Raw genomic sequence first — 21,259 nt, 5'->3', positions numbered from 1 at the left:
TTCATTGGCAGTCTGCCAATTCGACCCTCAATGATTGTCTTCCGGTGCATCATCCATAGGATTATTGCCGAAACATTCTACTTTTGAAAGCCATTAGTCTAAGTATCTTTTATTCAATTGTCTAACAAAGCATATATGACGACCTTAAATAGGCAACTCACACCCAAAACTCACTCAACCAAATTGCACAATTTATCGGAAAAAAGCTAAAAATAATTTTAAAAAATGTATAAATTAATTCTAAAATCTCCATCAAAAATTTAAAATTAATATACTAACACAGGCAATAACATTGAAAAGCATGAAAACAAGTGAAGAAACAATAATTGCAAAACTCACTAAAGATAACAAACTTGACCTAGTAAATGAAAATCAGTTGAAGGCAACCTCGATAGCTACTCTACGGACCTCCTCAGGTCGTTTCTAGCAATATATTATTTACAGTTTCTTAAGGATTATCACCTGATGGGCGGAGTAGATTTCACATATGCAGCATGTCGCCTGTACAAAAATGGGAGGGATGGTATCATAGAGATGGTAGAACCAGCTTACTCGCAGTTCACGGGAAAGACTTTCGTATTCATTGGGACCGTCCATCTAGTTTCTAATGGTGTGGATGATCTTTTTTTTTTTTCTTTTTTTTCTTTTTTTTTTTTCCAGAAATTCACGTACACCATACTATATTTAGCCATCCGATTACCGGACGATGGTGAACTAACGGATACGTTAGTCTGATAGATCGTATTTTAATGTATGAGACATCCATTACAGGGTCCACCAAGCAGGTGGTCCGTCAAACCAACACACGTGTAGCTTGGAAAGATGAACCTGCCACGGTCCAGTGCTACCGGCTCTGGAGCCCCGCCACGTGCATCTACTCATTGTGCTCTTCCTTAACACGTGAGAAATCGTTGGCCCTTTAAAAAAAAAAAAATCCAAGCCGGTCATCATGATTGCCCCACCGCTTAGATGCTTTTGTCCAAAAATCAGGACGTATGCTACGGGATGGACGGTTGAGAAGAGAAACCACAACAAGGTCCAAATTAAACTTCGGAACCGCCCAATATGTGGCAAGGACAAGGGAAAATACCCTCGAATGATGGATAGGCGATCCCGACCATTCAGCTAATGGTCCCAATCAATGATGGGGCTCCCAGAGAATATTCTATTTTGGAAGATGGTATCCATCCCAGCCTTCCACATTCTTTCTGCAGAGATCAGAATGGTTTCATATGTGATGCTCTATCAACATGGGGCCCACCATATCAATAGTATGGTGATTACCCATCCATGAGTCCCACTTGTAAATACTAACCAATAAAAGGTCGATGATAAGGTGGTGCCCAACATGAGGTAGCTCATTGGTGTTGAAATTAAAGTGGGGGGATTTTATTGGGCCATATGCTATTCTCATAGATTAAGCCATACAATGCATGTTTTACAGTTGGTAGGTTCAATATGTACTTGATCTAGTCCATCTCTGATAGCTCAATCAAATCCCACCACTGGTTAACACCACCGAGCTACCTCATTTTATGGTCACCACTCAATCCGTGATCGACTGACAGGACTGGCCTTCGGCCTAGATTTCAATGTAGCAGCCAGCCGTTGGATCCTTATGCGCCTAGCCTGGGCCATTGTCAGAAAAATTCAAGTCTTGCTGGAAAACATTCCTCTATAGTGGCGCGGTTGTTCTCACTAGTTACGCATTAGATTAGAACTCATTTTTGTTGATATCAGCCCAAAATTTAAACTATTCACCTGACGCGGCATCCAATGAAACCGTTTAGGCTCAACTTTTACTCTGATCCAAAACTCTGGTGGACCACGATGAAAGAGAGAGGTAAATCAAGAGAGAAAACTATTTTCTTTTGCTATGGCCCACTAAAGTTTTGAAGCAAGGTAAAAGTTGAACATATAAATTAAGTTTCGTGGGATGCTCCCTCAAGTGGACTGTGAGACCCGACCCGAGTTTGCATGTGTGCATGTGTGTGTGTGAGTATACATTCCGTCCATCTTGATCCCGTGGTCCTACCAGTCGAATCCCGGCGACCCGTGACCCTTGGATAGTGTTTGCAGTCATCTGTGAGCCCAGTCGTGAAGACCCGACTCGGATCGAGTTGAGACCTATGCCATTGTGACCGCATCGTCGCCGCGATTCCAACGACGCGTCTTGTGCGTCCATCCGATGTGTAGATCGTAAGTTGGGTGCATTTCATTTTCTAAGCCCTTGATCATGATCATGTGGTCTACCTAGGAGTGGTATGCACGAATTTCTAGGTAGGTCCCATCTCTTGGAACTATTTCTAACACACACTACACACACACTACCTAGGCCCTATCCGTACACCACCCATCTCTAAAACACCACATACTAACCTAAAAAGTCTACTAACCCTACAACATTGTTTCTAACTCCTTATTGTCATGATTTCTCTTCTCTATTCAAGGTAAGAAACTCATGATTACTTAGCTTAAAAGAGATTTTTCTCTCTTTTCCTCTCATTTCTCTCTCTCTTCTCTTCTTTCCTAGTAACATTCCTCCAAAAATTCTCAAATTCTCCAGCCCCTTCTCCTCCTTTTTCCTCTTAATCCATCCATTGAAAACTCATTTCATCCATCTATCTTGGTTCCTTGGAGCGTTTGGAGCTTGGTGATCCAAGTTTTGGTGAAGATATTTAAGTGGGTGCTTCTTTATTCCATGCAATATCCTTTCCATAGTGTAGATCTTCTTCTTCTTTCATTTAGAAAGTGTAAGATCCACCAATTAATGGTGGAAATCTTACACAATTCCTTGGATGTGACCAAATGGTCCATCTTATGCATGCATGTCCCATGTATGGGGTTTCTTCTTGATGGACCCCATCATGGAGGGTTCTCCACATTCCATAACTTGATGGGTCATCTAGACCCTTGCATCATGGTTGGGATGGTATTTCATCCATTCATCTCAAGTGTAGATCATGCATGATGAAGATCCATGGTGAAATATAGATGGAAATGCAATGTATGGGTGTGATTGTGTTAGGGAAGGCTTAATAATGACGGAGCCTTCTCCCAATTGCCGGAATGTTTTTATTTCTCTTCTTCTACCTTTTCTATGATTGCTGATGATGTGTGTGGTCCACTTGGTGGGCCTGGATAGTCCAGAAAAGTCCAGCTAGGGTGGGACATCCATACCCACCTACACTATGGTTGGGTGTCCCATTTACTGACCTTTATTGATGCATGCAAGTGTGGTAACCTTGGAATTTGTTTTGGACATTTGTGGGGCCCACTAGGGAGGGCCATAGCATCTAGTTCTTGGAGTATTTTCTCTTTTATTTAACTTATATAATTAATTTTATCCAAGTACATGCTGCTGTCCAAAATTTCCTGGACAGTTTCTGGTTGATTTTGGACCAGATTTTGGGACTGTTTGGGGGACTATTCATAACCACCAAATATACTTTTTTAAAAGGTGGGAATCTCATCTTGATGTCTTTCAAATTTCAGCCCCATCTGACATTCATAGGGGTCCCAAAGGTGTAGTCCAAGTGAGGTGGACAGTCTGGATTTTCTGCACTGTTCCAGCAGCAATCCACCCGGGACAGGTTAGAATTCCAAAATTTATTAAAATAGTTTTGGCTGTGTAAAAATTATAAAAATTTACAGAAAGGTGGACCACCCATGGTGGGACCCACCTACAAAATTTTGAGGCCAATGGACACCTGTACACACCATAGTGATGGCTGGACCGGCTCATTACAACATGGTGTCCGGATCAGTCCGATTTTCAGGACAAATTGATTTCTTAAATGAATTAAAATATTTATAGATATCCAAAAATTCTGAGATTTTGTGGGGGTGTGGTCCACCTATGGTAGTATCACTCTGTAAAATTTTAGCTCCAACGGACCTCATTTGGGCATCCAAAAGAATGGGCTAAGACAGTTGGATTGCCAGATTTTCTGCTGTGCAGTCCAGCAATATGCCTTGATAAAACCATAATTCAAAAATATTTCCTCTGATGGTAGGCAACCTTTTTGGGTTACCTCTCATTGTATGCATGATGAGGGACCTTGGCCCTCAATTTTCAGAGTTTTAGAGGCCTTGGACCCACTCCAATGGAGTGCCCAAATTTAGGACAGCAACATGTTATAATTATGCTTGGCCTTTGGGCTGAAATTTTGAGGAGTGAGGCCCACCACATTGTGAAGATCTTAGAGAGAATAATTTATACATTTGGTTCCTTAAATGTTGGACTTAATAAATGTACTTTTGAGGCCCACCACAGTTGAATTTATTTGGGTCCACGAATGTAGCTAGTTGTTGAACTCATTAGGCCCAATTGAGTTGGAACTTTCCAGATAGGCCCATTGAACTCTTGGGCCATTTTACCATACTATTGTGTTGGGTTACTGGGCTGGATTACACAAGTAGATGGGCCCTTGGTTGCCCACCAAATCAACTTTATACTTGGGCCGGGTTGTAAGCCCAACTCACTTGACTAAGAGCATGACATTTGCCCATGTGGTTTGAGCAATGGGCTGCCCACTAGGCCACCACAATATATGGGATTAATGGCCTTTATGTTGAGCCCTAACCTTTCACCTATGGGCCCATAATGGTAATTATGAGTTGGGCTATGTGTGTTTCCCTTGGACCCATGTTCTGGATAGGCCTTGGGCCGCCCTTGCTCAAGCCCAACATGAGTGTTTGTGATATGACTATGGCTGCCCGTTTTTTATTTCTGATGTTGCATGGTCCTTGAGCCTTGATCCATGATCAATTAAAGATGGGCTACCTCTTGGGGACTAATCGTGGTTGGATGTCCACATTGGTGGCCCTAAGGTAGGCCTATGGGCTCCTATGGGTGGTTAAAGGTCCACCATAGACCCTTGCTAGGCCCGTTTCATCTATTTAGGCCCATACCATTGTTCTCCTTAGTCTCGTAGGCTACCCCAGATATATGGGCCCCCACTAGAGGTTGTATTTCTTATGAGGAATTGGTTAAGTACCTAGACCCTTCATGGTTAGGTAGAGAGTTCATCTTCACCTCATTGGCACCCCTATTCATCTTCATGGCCCACTCCCATACGCATCATATGCATGCTTGGTTGAGGTGTGATTGGCCATGGTTGTGCCATTGTGTAGGACATATTGGTATCTCCCCAAGAGATGGATGCTTGGGATTGATGCATGGGTGATTGTGTAATTCATGCATCTGGCATTGCATAGCTTATGGATATCCGCCCTTACTTCATTAGGGCCTTACCTCCACAGGGGTATTCGTGGATGCCGTATGTCTGGACACCGAAAATATTAGTTGAGCATACCGGGTGCATAGGATGCCCATAGGTGAAATTTCCAAAACTTCTATGGTATCAAGGATCTACTCCAATGCCGTAATCAGGTGGAATACATGAGCGCACAAGGGTCTTATACCGTTAGGCCGCGACTCTCACTGTCGTGTAGTCGGTTGGATAGGGGTGTGGCCTTACCTGCCTGGTGTGAGGAGGCATTGCTAGGCTGAGTCTGACCAGCTCGTAAATGGGTTTGCTACCTTCAGGCCTTGTTAGTGATTGGTTGTCCACAGGCATGTAGTGAGGTCTCTTACGCTCGTTTGACTGTGCGGAGTCTGCAGAGTGGCAGTCATTTAGCAGTGTAAAGGACCCCGGTGATTTCCTTATGATTGAAAATGTACTTGACTTATGGTTTGGATATAAGCACTGACATTACTTACATCGCATTAGCATTGGCTGTACAAGCCCCCTTCATGCATAGCCTTGGTATCACCCATTACTCATTGCATCGCGTTCATGGTAAGCCTTGGTAAGGCTAGTGATATACTCATTGATCATGCTTCTCTCCTTATACCTCCTACTATTCTTCTGTTCACCATTGTCACACACTTACACCACCCTCTAAGCTTCTATAAGCTTATGCACGATTGATGCGTGCAGGAGACTCTAGGTAGGCACCGTAGCTTATGCACCAGTGTTGCTGATTTCTCTCTCTTTTCCTTTTATTCTCATGTATGTCCTTTTGGACCTTATGGAAGATGTAAAAGTTTAAATTTTTAGTGGATTTTGCGATGTGTGTCTTTGTTATTCTCAGATGTACTTGCTATGATCTTAGGTATGCTTGTATTGAAAATAATTATACTGTTATAAAAATCCTCCTTGTAGGATCCTAGGATCGGAACCCACCTTAGGAGCCGAGAATGGGGTACTACAGAGGCTGTTGCGACCAGAACCGGCCATCAGGTTCCTTATGAGTCCGGTTACCGAGTCTGGGGCGTGACATGGACAATTCAGATTTTGGATTTATATAACTGAAAATGACTTCTCAAAAAGTTTTCAAGAGAAATGGTGCCCAATAAAGCTCTCTCTCTCTATGTATATGAAAAAGGTTATGTGCGATCGAGCTCGCAAGAACTTCCCATGAGGTCGAGCTATGTGGGCCCCACCATGATGTATGTCGAACATCAACCCCATCAGTCAAATGCACCATTCCATGGTGGGCCTAGGGCTTAAAAATCAAGTCAATCCATTACTTGTGTGGGCCACACCACATACAAAAGTTGAGAGGGGTTATCCTCCATTAAAACATTTATAATCATTTGTTGGGCCCACCGAGTTGTGGTTCACAAATCTAGCCCATCCATTATGTGTGTCCCACTTGGATGAGGGGTCAAACGAAGTTTCAGACACATCCAAATTTCAGGTGGGCCCCACTAAGTTCTTTTATATGTTTTAGGCATGTCTTCGCATGATTTTAGATGGTATGGCCCACCTGACTTCCATGTACGGCTGATTTTTAGGATATCCCATAATTTAAAGGAGACCCATCAAATGCACAAGGTTGATGTTCAACATACATCATGGTGGGGCCCACATAGCTCGACCTCATGGGAAGTTCCCATGGGCTCGCATAGAACCTTTTCCATATATATATATATATATATATATATATATATATATATATATATATATATATTGGTTGGGAGATGCCAGAAAAGTTTTTCCATTGAATATTTTAATTCATTGATTGTATAGAAAAGTCTTGACATTAAATATTTCAACTCTTTGACTATACAAAGGTTATAATGACCCATGATGGCCGTTCATGTTCAAAGTAAAAGACTCAAATTATCTAAACGTTGAGAATAATCCAAATTATCTGAAGGTTGAATATTTTTCGTCTTTCCACCTCAAAAATTGAGAATTATCGTGGATTATGATTCATATTCAAAGGCTAAAGACTAAAATACCCATTTGTCACCCCTACTGCACGTGCGTATACATCATATCTAAACCGGTGGGATGCATGGATGATGGAACATAACCCCAGATACAATCACACCAGATCGATTGGTGGACATCAAATGGACCATAAAATAACAAAGATAATAAACGGTCCAAATTTGACAAAAGAAAACATTTATCAGAGGTCAGGATCCTCTGGTCTATCTGATCTTTATTACATAAGCAATCTACAATAGCCCCACAATTCGCATCAAAACCCATCCTACGGATCGCACACAAGTAACTCAAATCTAACCATCCAAATGGGGCCCGTCGGACTATTATGAAGAGTTCGTTTTGTCTATGATGCTATGTGGATCCATGGTGTGTGACCGTTCACTGGGCCCACAAGTTGAGTGGTCCGATGATATGAACCTCCATGAACTCTATGCTATGTGGACCACCACAAGAAATGTTCTACGAATGATAGTGACCCTCACTATCCGCAGATGAAGTTACAACTATAGAAAGAAAATGTCAATGTCTCCCATTCAAATCAAAGGTTAAGATCATCACTGAAGCATGATCACCGGATATAATTGTTTATGATAGTAATGATAATATATATGGACTGTTCAATTAATCATTCCATCTTAAAATGTGGGCCACAGTGGGTGGAGATACACGCTGGACCATGAATCACGGCAGATTGAGGCATTTAATCACAAAAAAGATAAATGAGTCTCGGTCCATCATTTAAAAAGGCCGGGCCCATTTCTAACAGCCTACCTTCCCACGTCCTAAGCTAGGGATGCAAGTTGCCTGGCCCGTAGGATGTTCTTGTGGTTGGAAGATATGTGGGGCCTGCTAAAATTTCCATGAGAACACCAGTTTCTCCAGCGCATGTTAAGACATGAATTAAAAAATGTGGTGGAGATGGAAATGCCCACCTTTGAAATAATCTTGGGTCCACCAAGATGTTTATATGCCATCCAAAGCGTTCATTATATATATATATATATATATATATATATATATATATAGAGAGAGAGAGAGAGAGAGAGAGAGAGAGAGAGAGAGAGAGAGAGAGAGATGCTCACCTACGCACCTACGCACGTGTGCACCTTTGCACACGTGTCATGGGTGTCGAATCCGAACGGTCCATAAGATGCGGAATCCCATGAAACCTTAGGGGCTGAACTTTCACCCTGATCTCAGATTCTAGTGGGCCATAGCAAAGAGAAATTCAAACCAAGGGAAGAAATTGTTTGCATTTTTATGGCCCACCGAAGTTTTGGTTCAAAGTAAAAATTGGTACCAGGAGGTTTTATGAGGTTCTGCTTCACGTGGACCGTTCAGATTTTCGAGAATATGATGAGTTCTCAAAAAAGTTCATAGATAGTGGGTGCGAACTCGTTCGAGGTAAGCGTTCCGCTCTATATCTATATATATATATATATATATATATATATAGGGATTAACCAAAAACACAAATACTAGCCTCATCCAAAACTTTTGTTGCCCCATAAATAATTGGAAGGTGGGCATTATATCCCCACCATTTCTTATAGAGTGGTCCACTTGAGTTTTGAGTCCGCTGCTTTTTTTTCTTTTTTTTTTTTTTGTTTCTTTTTACTAGAAGGTTTCAACGGTAGGCATTTCTCTCCTTTTAGTGTGACCCACTTAAGTTTTGCATTATTAGCATATTTGTGGATAGAGTATCATGGCCTCAACTAAGATGATGTATGTATTATGTATCCACTCCATTCATCTGTTTTTCCATATATTTTAAGGCTTAATCTCAAAATTGAAAAATATCTAATTATCAGGTGGACCATTCTTTAGGAAACAGTGTTTATTTGCCATCTTAATCTGTTGATAAGGTCACGTGAGCATATATCATGAAGGGGAAAAAACAAACAACAGCTTGATTCAAAACTTTCATGGCTCATTAATGGTCAATTACCACTGTTTCCTATGATATGATTCACCTAATAAATAAATTTGCTTCATTTTTTATATAATGCCCTAAAATGATATAGAAAAATGGATGGACAGGAAGGATACAAACTATATACATCAAGGTAGGCCCCCATAGTAAGAGCCTCAAAATCTTATGTACGGCCATGGTCTCTCCTAATCTGCATCCTTCTTCTAGCTCATGTCCTAACATGCTTGCAAAATGGATGTACGAATATATTTAGGCGGATTGCAGTGTGTGGCAGCACACCACTTGAATGTCTAACATTGAAGCCCTTTTGGGGGTTACATAAGTTTTAGATCAATATAATATTTGTTTTTCCTCTTCATCTAAGTTTACGTGATCTCATGAAAAAATTGGATGCAACATAAATATTATGTAAGCCCCACAAATATTTTACCCATAAGAATCATTATACCACCACTATTTGTGGTGTGGCCTATCTCACCAAATAAATAAACATTGTGGATATGATAAATACATCATTGTGAGGCCATGTAACTTTCATATTTTTTGAACTGTCTGGACAACTCAAAGTTGGAGGAACATGAGAACTTGTGTGCGACACGTATCACACACCACCAACTAGCCGGTGCGCTTGTGTGACAAAGAAGAGCGCATTAATGACTCAGTTCAAAGGATATCAAAGTTACATGCCACTTATTTATTACATTAACAACTTTTATCCATTTCTTAAGATTATTTCCTAATATGAACCTAAAAATGAGCCATATCCAAAGTTCAAGGGTAATGATTCTCACCATTAAAATATTCATAGAGCTTACCGTGTATTTTCCATCCAATCTATTAATGAAGTCACACATTTATATATGATGAAGAAAAATAAATATTATATTGATCCAAAACTCAGGTAACCGTATAAAAGTTTTCAATTATTGGAGTTCTTTATCCTATGATTTTTTCAGTGTGATCTACTTGAAATTTGGATCTGTTTTATTTGGATATAAGTCATACCTTATTACGGGAGCGACAGAACGTGGCGACGTCAACACACCAGCCAGGTCGGGAGTGGGTGGTACACCGGCAATCCGCTTCCGGCGCAGACAGCTCAGTGTGGGTCCCACAGCTTTTTCTCGCATCGGCTGCTAACTACTCGTAGAAAAGGGGCGTCCCTCGATCATTACCGTCCCGACTGAAGTAAAAAACAGGAAGAAAAGTCTCCAAACCTGGACGCGGCGGCTAAACCTTCGGTAAACCTCTGCTCCAGCCCTTCCATGCTGTGATCAGATGGGAAGATTTCATCTTCTTTTTGTATTTTCCTCTCTTTAGATAATATGGGTTTCTTCAACTCCATGAGTTTTGTATTGCGCCTCTGTGGATGAACTCACACCGTCCAAGATGGGTCCAATCAGGAAAAGATCTGATCTGGGTTTCATCCCAGATAAGCCATTTCTATCCAGAAAACACAGCAACTCCAATCCAATATTCCATTTCACTACATGCCCGTTCATCATCATCATCATCATCATCACCACCACCACCATCATACCATCATCCTCAGCCGTAGATTTCCTCTTCAATTCCTTCAATTCTACCTCCAATGTGGACACGATCCTCGGCGCAAGGATCGACCCACCCGTCGTTCGATTGACCAACGACTCGGATCCCCTGTCCATGGGACGGCTCTTCTACCCGACTCGCCTCCGCATGAAAAGCAACAGCACCGCCAACACCACCACCATCTCATCCTTCTCCACCTCCTTCATATTCTCTATCCTCCCTGATATCCAGAGCAGCCCTGGCTTCGGCATCGCATTCGTCCTCTCAAATTCCGAATTCCCCGATGGCGCCATCCCTGGCCAGCGCTTCGGCCTCTTCCCCACTCCCACCGCCAGCCCCACCATCGCCCCTCTCCTCGCCATTGAGTTCGACACCGGCCTCAACCCCGAATTCAACGACCCAGATGGTAACCACGTCGGCATCGACCTCAACAGCATCGTCTCCACCTACTTCGAGACTGCTGAATACTACGACCTCTCATCCAACGAATCCCGGCCAATTGACATGAGATCAGGCCAGAACATACATGCCTGGATCGATTTTGATGGGGCAGGCCCAACAATCAACATCACGCTCGCCCCAGCAGGTGTGTCGAAGTCATCTAGGCCGTTGATCAACTTCCAGGACCCGGAAATCGCCAATTACATCTCGGAGGAGATGTATGTCGGGTTCTCAGCATCCAAGGTCACATGGGTCGAGGTGCAGAGGATCTTAGCCTGGAGCCTGAGTGACACCGGACAGCCTGCGAGAGAATTGAACACCTCGAATCTTCCGGTGTTCTTGCCGCCGTCATCATCTTCTTCACCTTCCACTGGGTTAATAGCCGGAGTAACATGCGCGTCGGTTGTTGCTGCAGCAATCAGTGTCCTTGGATGTTACTGGTATTGGCGGCGGAAGAAGAGAGAGAAGGAGAATCAAGAAGATGTGATAGAAGACTGGGAGCTGGAGTACTGGCCGCATCGATTCACCTACGAAGAGCTGTGGACTGCAACACAGGGATTCTGTAAAGAGCAGCTGCTGGGATTCGGAGGCTTTGGGAAGGTGTACAGAGGTGTCTTGGTGGCAAACAACAGCAACAGCATTGTCGCGGTGAAGTGCGTGGCCCACGACTCCAAGCAAGGAGTGAGAGAATTCATGGCTGAGATTTCAAGCATGGGGAGGCTGCAGCACAAGAATCTGGTGCAGATGCGTGGGTGGTGTCGGAGGGGAAATGAGCTGATGCTGGTGTATGAATACATGCCCAATGGCAGCCTCAACAAATGGATATTTGATAAGCCAGAGCAGCTCTTGGGATGGGCAGGCCGCCGCCGCGTCCTAGCTGACGTTGCTGAGGGGCTTCTCTATCTGCACCATGGGTGGGACCAGGTGGTCCTCCACCGTGATATCAAGTCTAGCAATGTCTTGTTGGATGCCGATATGCGCGGCCGGTTGGGGGATTTCGGGCTCGCTAAGTTATACCAGCATGGGCAAGTGCCTTCCACCACACGGATTGTCGGCACGCTTGGGTACTTGGCGCCTGAGCTTGCACACACGGCTGCACCAACCGCTGCAACCGATGTATACAGTTTTGGAGTGGTGATGCTGGAGGTGGCATCTGGGCGGAGGCCAATTGAAACGGTGTCAGATGACGACCTGTTGCTTATCGATTGGGTGCGTGACTTGTATGAATTGGGACGGGTTTTGGATGCAGCGGATGCACGAATTGCTGGGGAGTACAGGGCTGACGACATGGAGACAGTGTTGAAGCTGGGGCTAGCGTGCTGCCATCCCGAACCAGAGCACCGGCCCACCATGAAGGAGGTTGTGGAAATGCTGTTGGCAGGTGAGGAGGCCAGGCCACCTGCATGATGTGGTTGCTTAATCACAGCCTCTGTCAACGGTGGATGATGTGTAAGAACCAGCTAGTGGGCTGCATGATCAGTGGATCCCATCAGCATTGTGTGGTAAATTGTTGTTGATATTGTCATTTCCGTTGCAATTTTTTGAGAGTGAATTGAAGCGTGTATTTATGTCATTGCCACCAAAATTCTATTCTGTTTTTTTTTTTTTTTCTCAAACATTAGTTTCTTCTTGTTGATTTGAACCAAGCAGGAGAGAACATTTCCCTCTAATTTGTATTACCCAACATCAAGCACTCTGTTTTGTACATGTTGATTGTATGTGCGAGATCTGAACCATTCATCTGCTGGGTGGCAGTGTTGATGGGATCTACCCCAAAAGTCGCACTGGTCTAATCATCCTAGTTACCGATTGAGCAGCTTTTGGTCATTGTAAGCCAAGTGCTTTTGGGGTACTGCCCATTCAAGGATGGTGAGGCTAGCATTACCTTGTGAACAAAGAGGAATCTTAGTCTGCATTGAAATGTGAATGATGGTCCTAGTGAAGGTTAGTAGAAGTGGTTCTTTTGGTCTATTGCAATTGATATGGTCTGACCCACAGTATCGAGGGGATGACTAAAAACTCTTTCAGCTTGGAAGATCTTAGCCATCCCGTCTTTGGCCGTTTTCCTAGACTGATTCCGCTTTTTCCCCCTTTCTTAACCATCTCTTTCTAGGCTATGGACTGATGGATTTGGAACTCTTAAATCCAGAGATTTTTGGGAATTTTCCATATACAACGGGGCCCATCAGATTCACAGTTTGGATTGTCTAACCGTGTGTTTCATTTGCACAGATATGTATTTCAAATAACTGCTATGCATTCATCATTCCTAGAAATAAGTTAAAACAAGAAGTTTCCCATGAGAAACATATGTACTTAGGGTGTGTTTGGTTGCACCAGATTTCATTAAACATCCTGAAATCTTACACCATATCAGACTGATTAATCACAAAGTTTCATGATACTTGGTGCAACCAAATGCACCCTTAATTACTTCAATCATTATTTTTCTAAAATGCTTCTCAAAATGATAAATATCTGAGAAACCTTAAATACACAGAACCATGTCATATATATATATATATATATATATATATATTCAGTATCTTTCAAAAAAATGCAATTTATCTTCAGTTGCATTTGTATCTAACAAGTGACCCGGAAATTGCTTTGTCATTCCTTTCAAGTCCAACTTGAATGTAATTTAATTTGGTCATTTTCCTATTTATTAGAGTATAATTACAATTCAGTTCAGTATCACATCCAAACATACCCTAACAAATTATTGTGTAGCCAGCCCCAATTAGTTGGGATAAGGTGTAGATGATGACAATGATGATGCAGCCGACCTGCAACAAGTTGTGGGTGAAGAAAATGTGCAAGTATCTGTGTCTTGGGCCCACCATGGTGTATGTGTGGAATCTGACCAATCCAGATCCATCATAAGAATGATGCATACCACAGTGGTCCCACGCGCAGCTAGTTGCATAATTTTCTCATCTACGACTATTTTGCCCGAGACTATATATATTTATATTGAAATTGTTAGAAGCACCCACTCTGGTTGACTAATGGCTCTGTATAAATAAAAAATAAAAATAAACGTCGCGACTGCTTCCATGTGAATTTCTAAGTGCAACTAAAGTAGCTTTTGTTTTTGCTTTTTTTTTTTTTTGGTTCTATTTTTTAACAACAGGTAAAGTACTTCCCTTCTTGTTCATCTTTCTTCTATCTCTAATTCAACAAATCACTTGTTGTTAATCTCTCTTCTATCTCTAATTCAACAAAGCACTTGTTGTTGTTAATCTCTCTTCTATCTCTAATCCAACTACATTTATCTCTTCATTCCTTTGTCTTTATATTTCTGACTCAGCAACATTGGAAAATTAAGAGTTCTTGTGGCTGTGATGGACAGTTCTAATGGAAGGTGTATCGCACAACATCTCTCTTTTTTTCTTTTTTTTCCATCTGTTAAAACATTGAACAGGTACGAAATAAGGAAGAGAATAATAACTTGGGTAAGAAAAGCTTTGGACTTCATGGGCCTTGTTTGGGAGCTCTGGAAATTATTTGCTTGGAAAATTCTTCCCAAGAAATGACATTTTTTTTTTCCATTAAAAGTCACATTTTCCAAGAATGTAATTTCATAGAATTAAGTTCTTAAAAAGGAAATTAACTTTCAAAGAAAATGTCACTCTCTCCTTTCATTTTCCAAGCTCCCAAACAGGCCCCAAATGTTTCTACCGTTTCCAAACTAAAGCGCTTTCATCATCAAGGATTGAAAATCGTTTTCTGCATAAGCTTATTGGTCACCACCAAAATGAGGTCAAATCGCCCTCTATCGGGCCGACGCCTGTGTATTGGTATCCTTGTTCATCATTCATATGATCCCATCACTGCCAAACAGTGATGCTAGAACATCCCAAATTAAATACCAATCCATTTCATTGGTGGAGGCGTTAATTATTCAAATGAGTTCCTTTCATAGTCTAATTCTAGATATCTCAGAATCGTGTGTTTGATTGAAGCTTCATAGATGACAAAACATCCCTTTCAAATGTTAGGTTTATATGAAAAAATGAGGGCAAGATTTAAATAATTCGAAATGTGGTGTGGCAAGATTTAAATAATCAAACATTAAAGGCAAGATTTAAATAATTTGATAGAGCGATGTGGTGGGGCCCACAGCACCCGAATTTCCAAGATTGAAAGATTCTGTATGTAGAATATCTAGCCTTTCATTGATTGAATGGGAACTGTTGCTGTATTTTCTTTCTTAACAATCTTTCTTTTGTGGCTATTAAGAGATTTAGGGCCTGTTTGGTGGACTTGTAAAACTGAGTTATCTCATTTTAGTGAACTCTAATTATGCATTAGAGATCATATTATTTCTTGATAACCAACAATCATGATCTCCAATACATAATTACAATTTACTAAAATGAGATGAACTATTTTTAGGCATCTACCAAACAGGTCCTTGGGATTTTTATTTTTTTTTCCCACTTGGGAGATTTTTGGTCCATGGAGCTTTCACTCTAGGGCCCATAATATCCACTGGATGATGGCAGGATGGGCCCCACTTGTGCATACTAAAAACCTGATCATCGCCGCACAATTATATAGTATCCAAGCAGTACTGAACACTCGGTCAGCAGAGCATTAGTAATGCATTTTATCACTATCTCTATAATGTGCTAGGCTCTTATGGTAGCTCTCCTCCATTTTTCCAAATGGTGACAACTCATTCTCCTTACATGGCAAAAAAAAAAAACACGCATGCAAGTATATCCAGGCCATACAAAATGTGGATGGAACATATCTCATAAACCACTTTAATCATGTGATCCTAACCATTCAAATGTTGGTTATCAAGTGGATGGTTAAAATTAAAAGACTTGAGTGGTCCAAATTAGAAAGTAAAAAAAAAAAAAATGGACGGTTACCATCTTCTACTCAGTGAAATTTTTACGTTATGCTCCGGTTTGGTACTACCATGCCATGCATACGGAGGAAGATTCACCACCGTTTTCAGAACAGCCATTTGGTCCCGCTTTCTCTCTCCTATACTGCTGCATCGGAGATACTATACGATCTTGGCTGATAGTATCTATTACTATTCTGGTTTTCAGTTCGTATACGTGGGTGGGGAACATTCTTCAGTTATTCAAACCGTTGATATTGTGGGCTCCACCATGAACGGTCCGTGCACCGAAATTCGATTTAGATGGAGAAGTACTGCAAAACCTTTCAACATACGGGCAAGATATACAACGATTCCTGTCTATCAATACAAGTGAAAATATTTTGCTGGTGAGATCTTTTAACCGAGAGGATTATTGGCAAGTGGACCATCTAAGGTGAGTCCCACCGTGTCAACACTTCCAATCACTGAACCATGGGCCCCAATAGTAAAAGTGAAAGTAGATGAGTGGTGTGGGTGGATTGGACTAGATCAAGTAAAAGGCTCAGATGGAAGCTGCCCATACGTGTGAAGTGATGCAGGCACTCACTCCAAACTATTTACAACACTAGTTCAAAAACATAAACTTCTAGTACATGCAGACCGTGGACATAAAAGTAGGTCTGATTATCAATGGGCCAGGGCTGGCCCACCAAACCTGAACTTTTGAATGATCCCTCGCTGGCAAGCCTGGCTAGACCAGTTCAAAATCAAGGCCGAAGACTTAGTACTCACCCATCCTGCTTTAAATGAGAAAGAAATGGGGAACATTTTAATTCAGAAAAATACCACACATGGAACAATCATGTTTGACCAAAGGCCAAACATCCGGTAGAACTCCGGGTCCAAATGGCCCACGAAAAACACATAATTAGCCACGCCATGGACCGTCCAATGACTTTTCCCAGTCCCTGTTAATGACTTTTAAACTTTGTGATGAATTTGGATAAGAAATTCTGATGAATTTTAAGCGGTAAAGGGCAAAGCTTTGTGTGGTTGTACTCACAACCTCTTTGTAGATGAGTCGGCTAACAACCCAAGGGTGACCAAGCTACTTGGGAGAGGAGAGGATAAAAGAGAGCATGGATGATGAGAACTCTTAGAACATTCTACTGGCTACTTTGCATCAATGGTTGCAACCAAGAAGATTCTAAAACTCTCAGCTATAAGAATCCACTAGAGAACTCTAGAACATTCTATAAATCTTTATACTCTATTCTTTTAATCTTATCTAGAATTTTAAACTCTAAAACATTCTAGAGATCTTCATACTAACGTACTTCTAGCCTTCTCTAAAATTCTTTACATGCTAAGTGTGTAGCCTACAATGTACAAGAAGAGCCAAATATGGCAAGGTCCATGAGTCAGCTTCTTGGAGATGTCCGGTCTTTGACAATGTGCCATGCATGTGATCAAGACAATGTAGTTATATGGTCCTAAATAGGGTTGAAAAAGAACATAGAATGACATTCATAACATAACATTAAAACAAGAAACTAGAACAGAACATATCCAACAAGGGAAATGGTTTTCTCAGACTATTTCTTTAAACCCAGAAGCCAAAATCAAAACTAGAAACCCAAAGCTAGCATCTATATGCGGTTATATAAGAACAAAACACAAGTGGCTGCTTCCACATTTGTCATTTGAATGGATGGATACAACTGGAATTCTTTTACGTAAGTGCCCTCTTCCCACTTGACATGCAGCGGAGCTGATGGTTGTCCTTAACCATTCACCTAGTGGTCCCTACCATGGTGATTACAAAAAATTTATCAAATTGGATGTTAATGGATGGCCAATTGGTGGCCTTCATATGGACTAGAGAAGGCAAAAATGGTCGATCATCACCATTCAGCTGGAAAAGGTGAAGAAAAGAGATGGCTAGGATTGACCAACCAATATAGCTTTTGAACCGCAGATAGAGCAGAGTCCACTAGGTGGATACACCTGTCCAATAGCTTGTGGACATGCCCATATCCAGGGTAGGTCATGCCCACATCTGACATGGATAAGCATGTTCATGTCCAAGTTGCACAGGTATACACTTTCATCCAAAATAACTATAAAAACTGGGTAAACAAAAGGAAAAAGTACTTTTACCAAATCAATTAATTTGAGGAAGTAGAACTCACTGGTAAGACAATCACACAGTTACTACTAAGAAAATCCAACTTAAAATGGGAAGAAAAATGTTCTTACTTATTTCTTGTTCTAACTACCATTTGATCATCTCGACATTGTTCCGGCCTCCATCTAGCAATCGTACGCTCTTCAATACTATATTGTTCCAAATACGAGGAAGAGGCCAATCTTTCCCCATTTTTCTTGATGGTAAGAACTAACAATGTCTTGGCAACACTACCACAGAGTCGAAGTGAGCAATGTAAATCTGACCATACCCTCAATCGATCATTTGCTCCATCATCGCCTTCTGAGAGTACAAGCACCGCATACTCAGAATGTACAAGGGCTGGGTGGTGACGGTAAACAACAAAATCAACACCATACTGAGATCCTGACCTGACCACCCAATTCTTCCTTCTGAGATGAGAATAAGCCTTGTATAAATCAGGGAAAATCTTTCTCTTTGATTTCATGTACTCCCATATCTCTTCTATGTTCTTGGGGTGTTTGTCTTCGCCTAAAATCACAATACATCTGAGCTCATGGAACATGTAAAAGGATTCCTCAAAAACCAACTGAAACCATTGCTTATCTTTCTCCGCCGTGACAATGGGGTGACCAAAGCATGCACGATTAAGTAGCTCCACTTGTTCTGGTCCAGCTTCAAGAATAACATTGCACCCCGAGAGTATCACGGTTGATTCCGATTGTAGAAGAGAAGTTTGAAGTTGTAAGACTATATTCGACATGGGATCTGAAAGGGCGATTGCTGCTGAACATTTTCCCTTCCACCTTGGTCCAGTTAACTCCATCGTGAAAGGAAACTTGTGTCGGACATTGAGAAATCATAAGAGATTGACAAGAGGAGGTTAGTTCTTAGACAACTCCAAATGCTTATGATCAATCAGAATTGTTGAATTTGAGTTGGATGAATTAGGAAATAGGTTTACTAAAGAAAGATTAGTCCCATGATCGTTTGAAATCAAATAAAAATTGAAAGAAAATTCAAAGAAACTAGGTCTTCTGCTAAAGAGGAATTATATGACCGTATGGGTGAGAATGGGTAATCGTTCAGCATGTACTAGACATGTGGCATGTTCACAATGATTAGGACCATAGAAATTATGTCCTCCAACATGGATGGACTGTGGCCTGAAGCTGGGTACGTTTCAATTGATTAGAGCATTGTTATTGTCTGGTTAGTGCAGCTTTTAGGTCGACAAGTTGGATGGCCACAGCAATTGTACGTGCCCATAGGAGAATTTTTATAATTTTTCTTCACTACATGCGGACACATTCATATGCGATCCACATGTGCTAACAGAATTTTGGTACATGCTTGACAATTTAATGAGAAATCACAGCATAAGAACAATGTTCTACAAGGGGCATTGGGTTGTGTTCAATTAGGAAATATAGTGGAGTCTTTTAGTCCCTTCTTTTCTTTTTGACAATTCATATAGTTGTCTTTGAGTTGACAAGAGCCTGTGATTAGGTTTATGTAAATCTTCCTCACTTTTCTCTATCTAGACTCTACTACACTAGCATCGACGAATCTGCTACACGATTTTATGGATTTTTTTCTAACAGCATATGTAACTCTATCTAGACTTCTTTTCTGGGCTCTTATTGGCAATAGCTCCTCTCCCGTTTTCATAGAGTTAAGAGCACTAACAATCATAGTAACATCTAACACTGGCCATTTGTGGCCTATCATTTACCAAATGGATCCTACCTAGAGGAATACTATATGCAAATCCATATGCAAGCACCAAAATAAGTACCCAGTATGTGCCAACATGGCATGCATGTGCAGTATCGAGGAGGTTAATCGATTGTGCAAAACAATGAGTGGGGCACACATGTCCAAGAAATGTGCAGTTAAGGACAACCAACAGCCAACATTCAACATACACGCATAGCCCACCAGAGGAACTGACAGAATTTCAGACGTGTGACACGTTGGAACCTGTGTGGCACTTGCATTTGGTGTTTGAAGACGAATTACGAATTGCATTTCTCTCCTCATATCCAATGGAAGTTGTTAAAATACCAAAACCAGATGTGTAGTGAGCAGTCTACCATCTACTTCTATTTGTGTATCCATATAATCACAACATGGATTAAATAGAAAGCTCAAACCAATTCACAGCCATACAACGAAGCTAAATTCACATGGCAACTACATGCATAACAAGACACCCCCAACGCCTCAAATTCCCTTCTTTAATCCAAAACAAATTAAGTTAGGATGTGTTTGGATGCAAATATCAAATTGAATTGCAATATTAGACCAATGTGGGAGGAAAACGAATATATATATATATATATATATATATATATATATATTAATCACCTTCTTTAGAATTCATAATGAGGAAGTGAACCAGGCCATCAATATGAATACTACGAGAATCCCAATGTTGTTACAAATTCCACTTCCAAAACTCTATGGTACATTCAATCGAACACCTAGTCTGCAACACTGCATTAGTGAACTACAACACATTTCAACCAGCGAACAGAAAGCATGCATGCTGCTGGGCTTACAGCACATTGTCTCTAAAAGTGGCTACCAAGAAAATAGAAAAGGAGCATTCTCTCATAGGCAAATAAACAAACAGATAGAAAGAGCGACTCACCCTCACTTTCTAGAGCTCCAAGACGAAGGAAATCACTAGAAAAGCCCCAAGAGTGTGGATCGTCTGTGTTGAAGGCACACCGAATTCCTGTGCCGCCTTCTCTTACTGTTCCACGTCACCGCTTATGTCATCAGCTGAGAAAAACTCAAAAAAGAATAGGAAATACATAGGATTTCGAAATATACGTATTTCAATCTTGGCAGTTGGCCCACTTATTTTCTGTCTCCACAGCCGGATTGATGTGTGTAACTTGTTTGGGGGACCCAACATGATGTATATGTTAGATCCACACCGTCCATCCATTTTTCCTGATAATTTTAGATATGAGTCCAAAAATATGGTAGATGTAAAGCCTAAGTGGACCACAACATAGAAAGAAGTGGGATTGGACTACTACCGTTGAAACCTTTATAGG

The 21,259-nt window shown here is 41.3% G+C and overlaps 2 protein-coding genes across 4 annotated transcripts; one reads left to right on the top strand and one right to left on the bottom strand.

Annotated features, from left to right (window-relative positions):
* Positions 1–10,351: 10,351 nt before the first annotated feature.
* Positions 10,352–12,877, top strand: LOC131232756 (L-type lectin-domain containing receptor kinase S.1). The gene has a single exon (XM_058229230.1). The coding sequence runs from the start codon at positions 10,570–10,572 to the stop codon at positions 12,577–12,579; it is 2,010 nt and encodes a 669-aa protein (XP_058085213.1). The 5' UTR covers positions 10,352–10,569; the 3' UTR covers positions 12,580–12,877.
* A 4,644-nt stretch (positions 12,878–17,521) lies between these two features.
* On the bottom strand, positions 17,522–21,027 carry LOC131233511 (tRNA-splicing endonuclease subunit Sen2-1-like). Of its 3 annotated transcripts, XM_058230248.1 has the most exons (4): positions 20,845–21,027; positions 20,559–20,679; positions 18,278–19,026; positions 17,522–17,824 (listed from the first exon to the last, which is right to left on the bottom strand). In XM_058230248.1, the coding sequence occupies exons 3-4, from the start codon at positions 19,012–19,014 to the stop codon at positions 17,815–17,817; spliced, it is 747 nt and encodes a 248-aa protein (XP_058086231.1). In that variant the 5' UTR covers positions 19,015–19,026; positions 20,559–20,679; positions 20,845–21,027; the 3' UTR covers positions 17,522–17,814. The 3 variants fall into 3 exon arrangements, with proteins under 3 accessions (XP_058086231.1, XP_058086230.1, XP_058086232.1); XM_058230247.1 differs by lacking the exon at positions 20,559–20,679; XM_058230249.1 differs by lacking the exon at positions 20,559–20,679 and having other exon boundaries at positions 20,851–21,027.
* Positions 21,028–21,259: the final 232 nt, after the last annotated feature.

The sequence above is a fragment of the Magnolia sinica genome, chromosome 18, assembly GCF_029962835.1.
Source record: "Magnolia sinica isolate HGM2019 chromosome 18, MsV1, whole genome shotgun sequence".
Classification (NCBI taxonomy): domain Eukaryota; kingdom Viridiplantae; phylum Streptophyta; class Magnoliopsida; order Magnoliales; family Magnoliaceae; genus Magnolia; species Magnolia sinica.
Note: the sequence above shows the minus strand (reverse complement) of the source record. Positions and strands in the feature narration are given on the sequence as shown.

Bases quoted from the DNA above. Each gene is read 5' to 3' on its own strand.
- LOC131232756 (XM_058229230.1), top strand. From the start codon at position 10,570: ATGGGTCCAATCAGGAAAAGATCTGATCTGGGTTTCATCCCAGATAAG.
- LOC131233511 (XM_058230248.1), bottom strand. From the start codon at position 19,014: ATGGAGTTAACTGGACCAAGGTGGAAGGGAAAATGTTCAGCAGCAATC.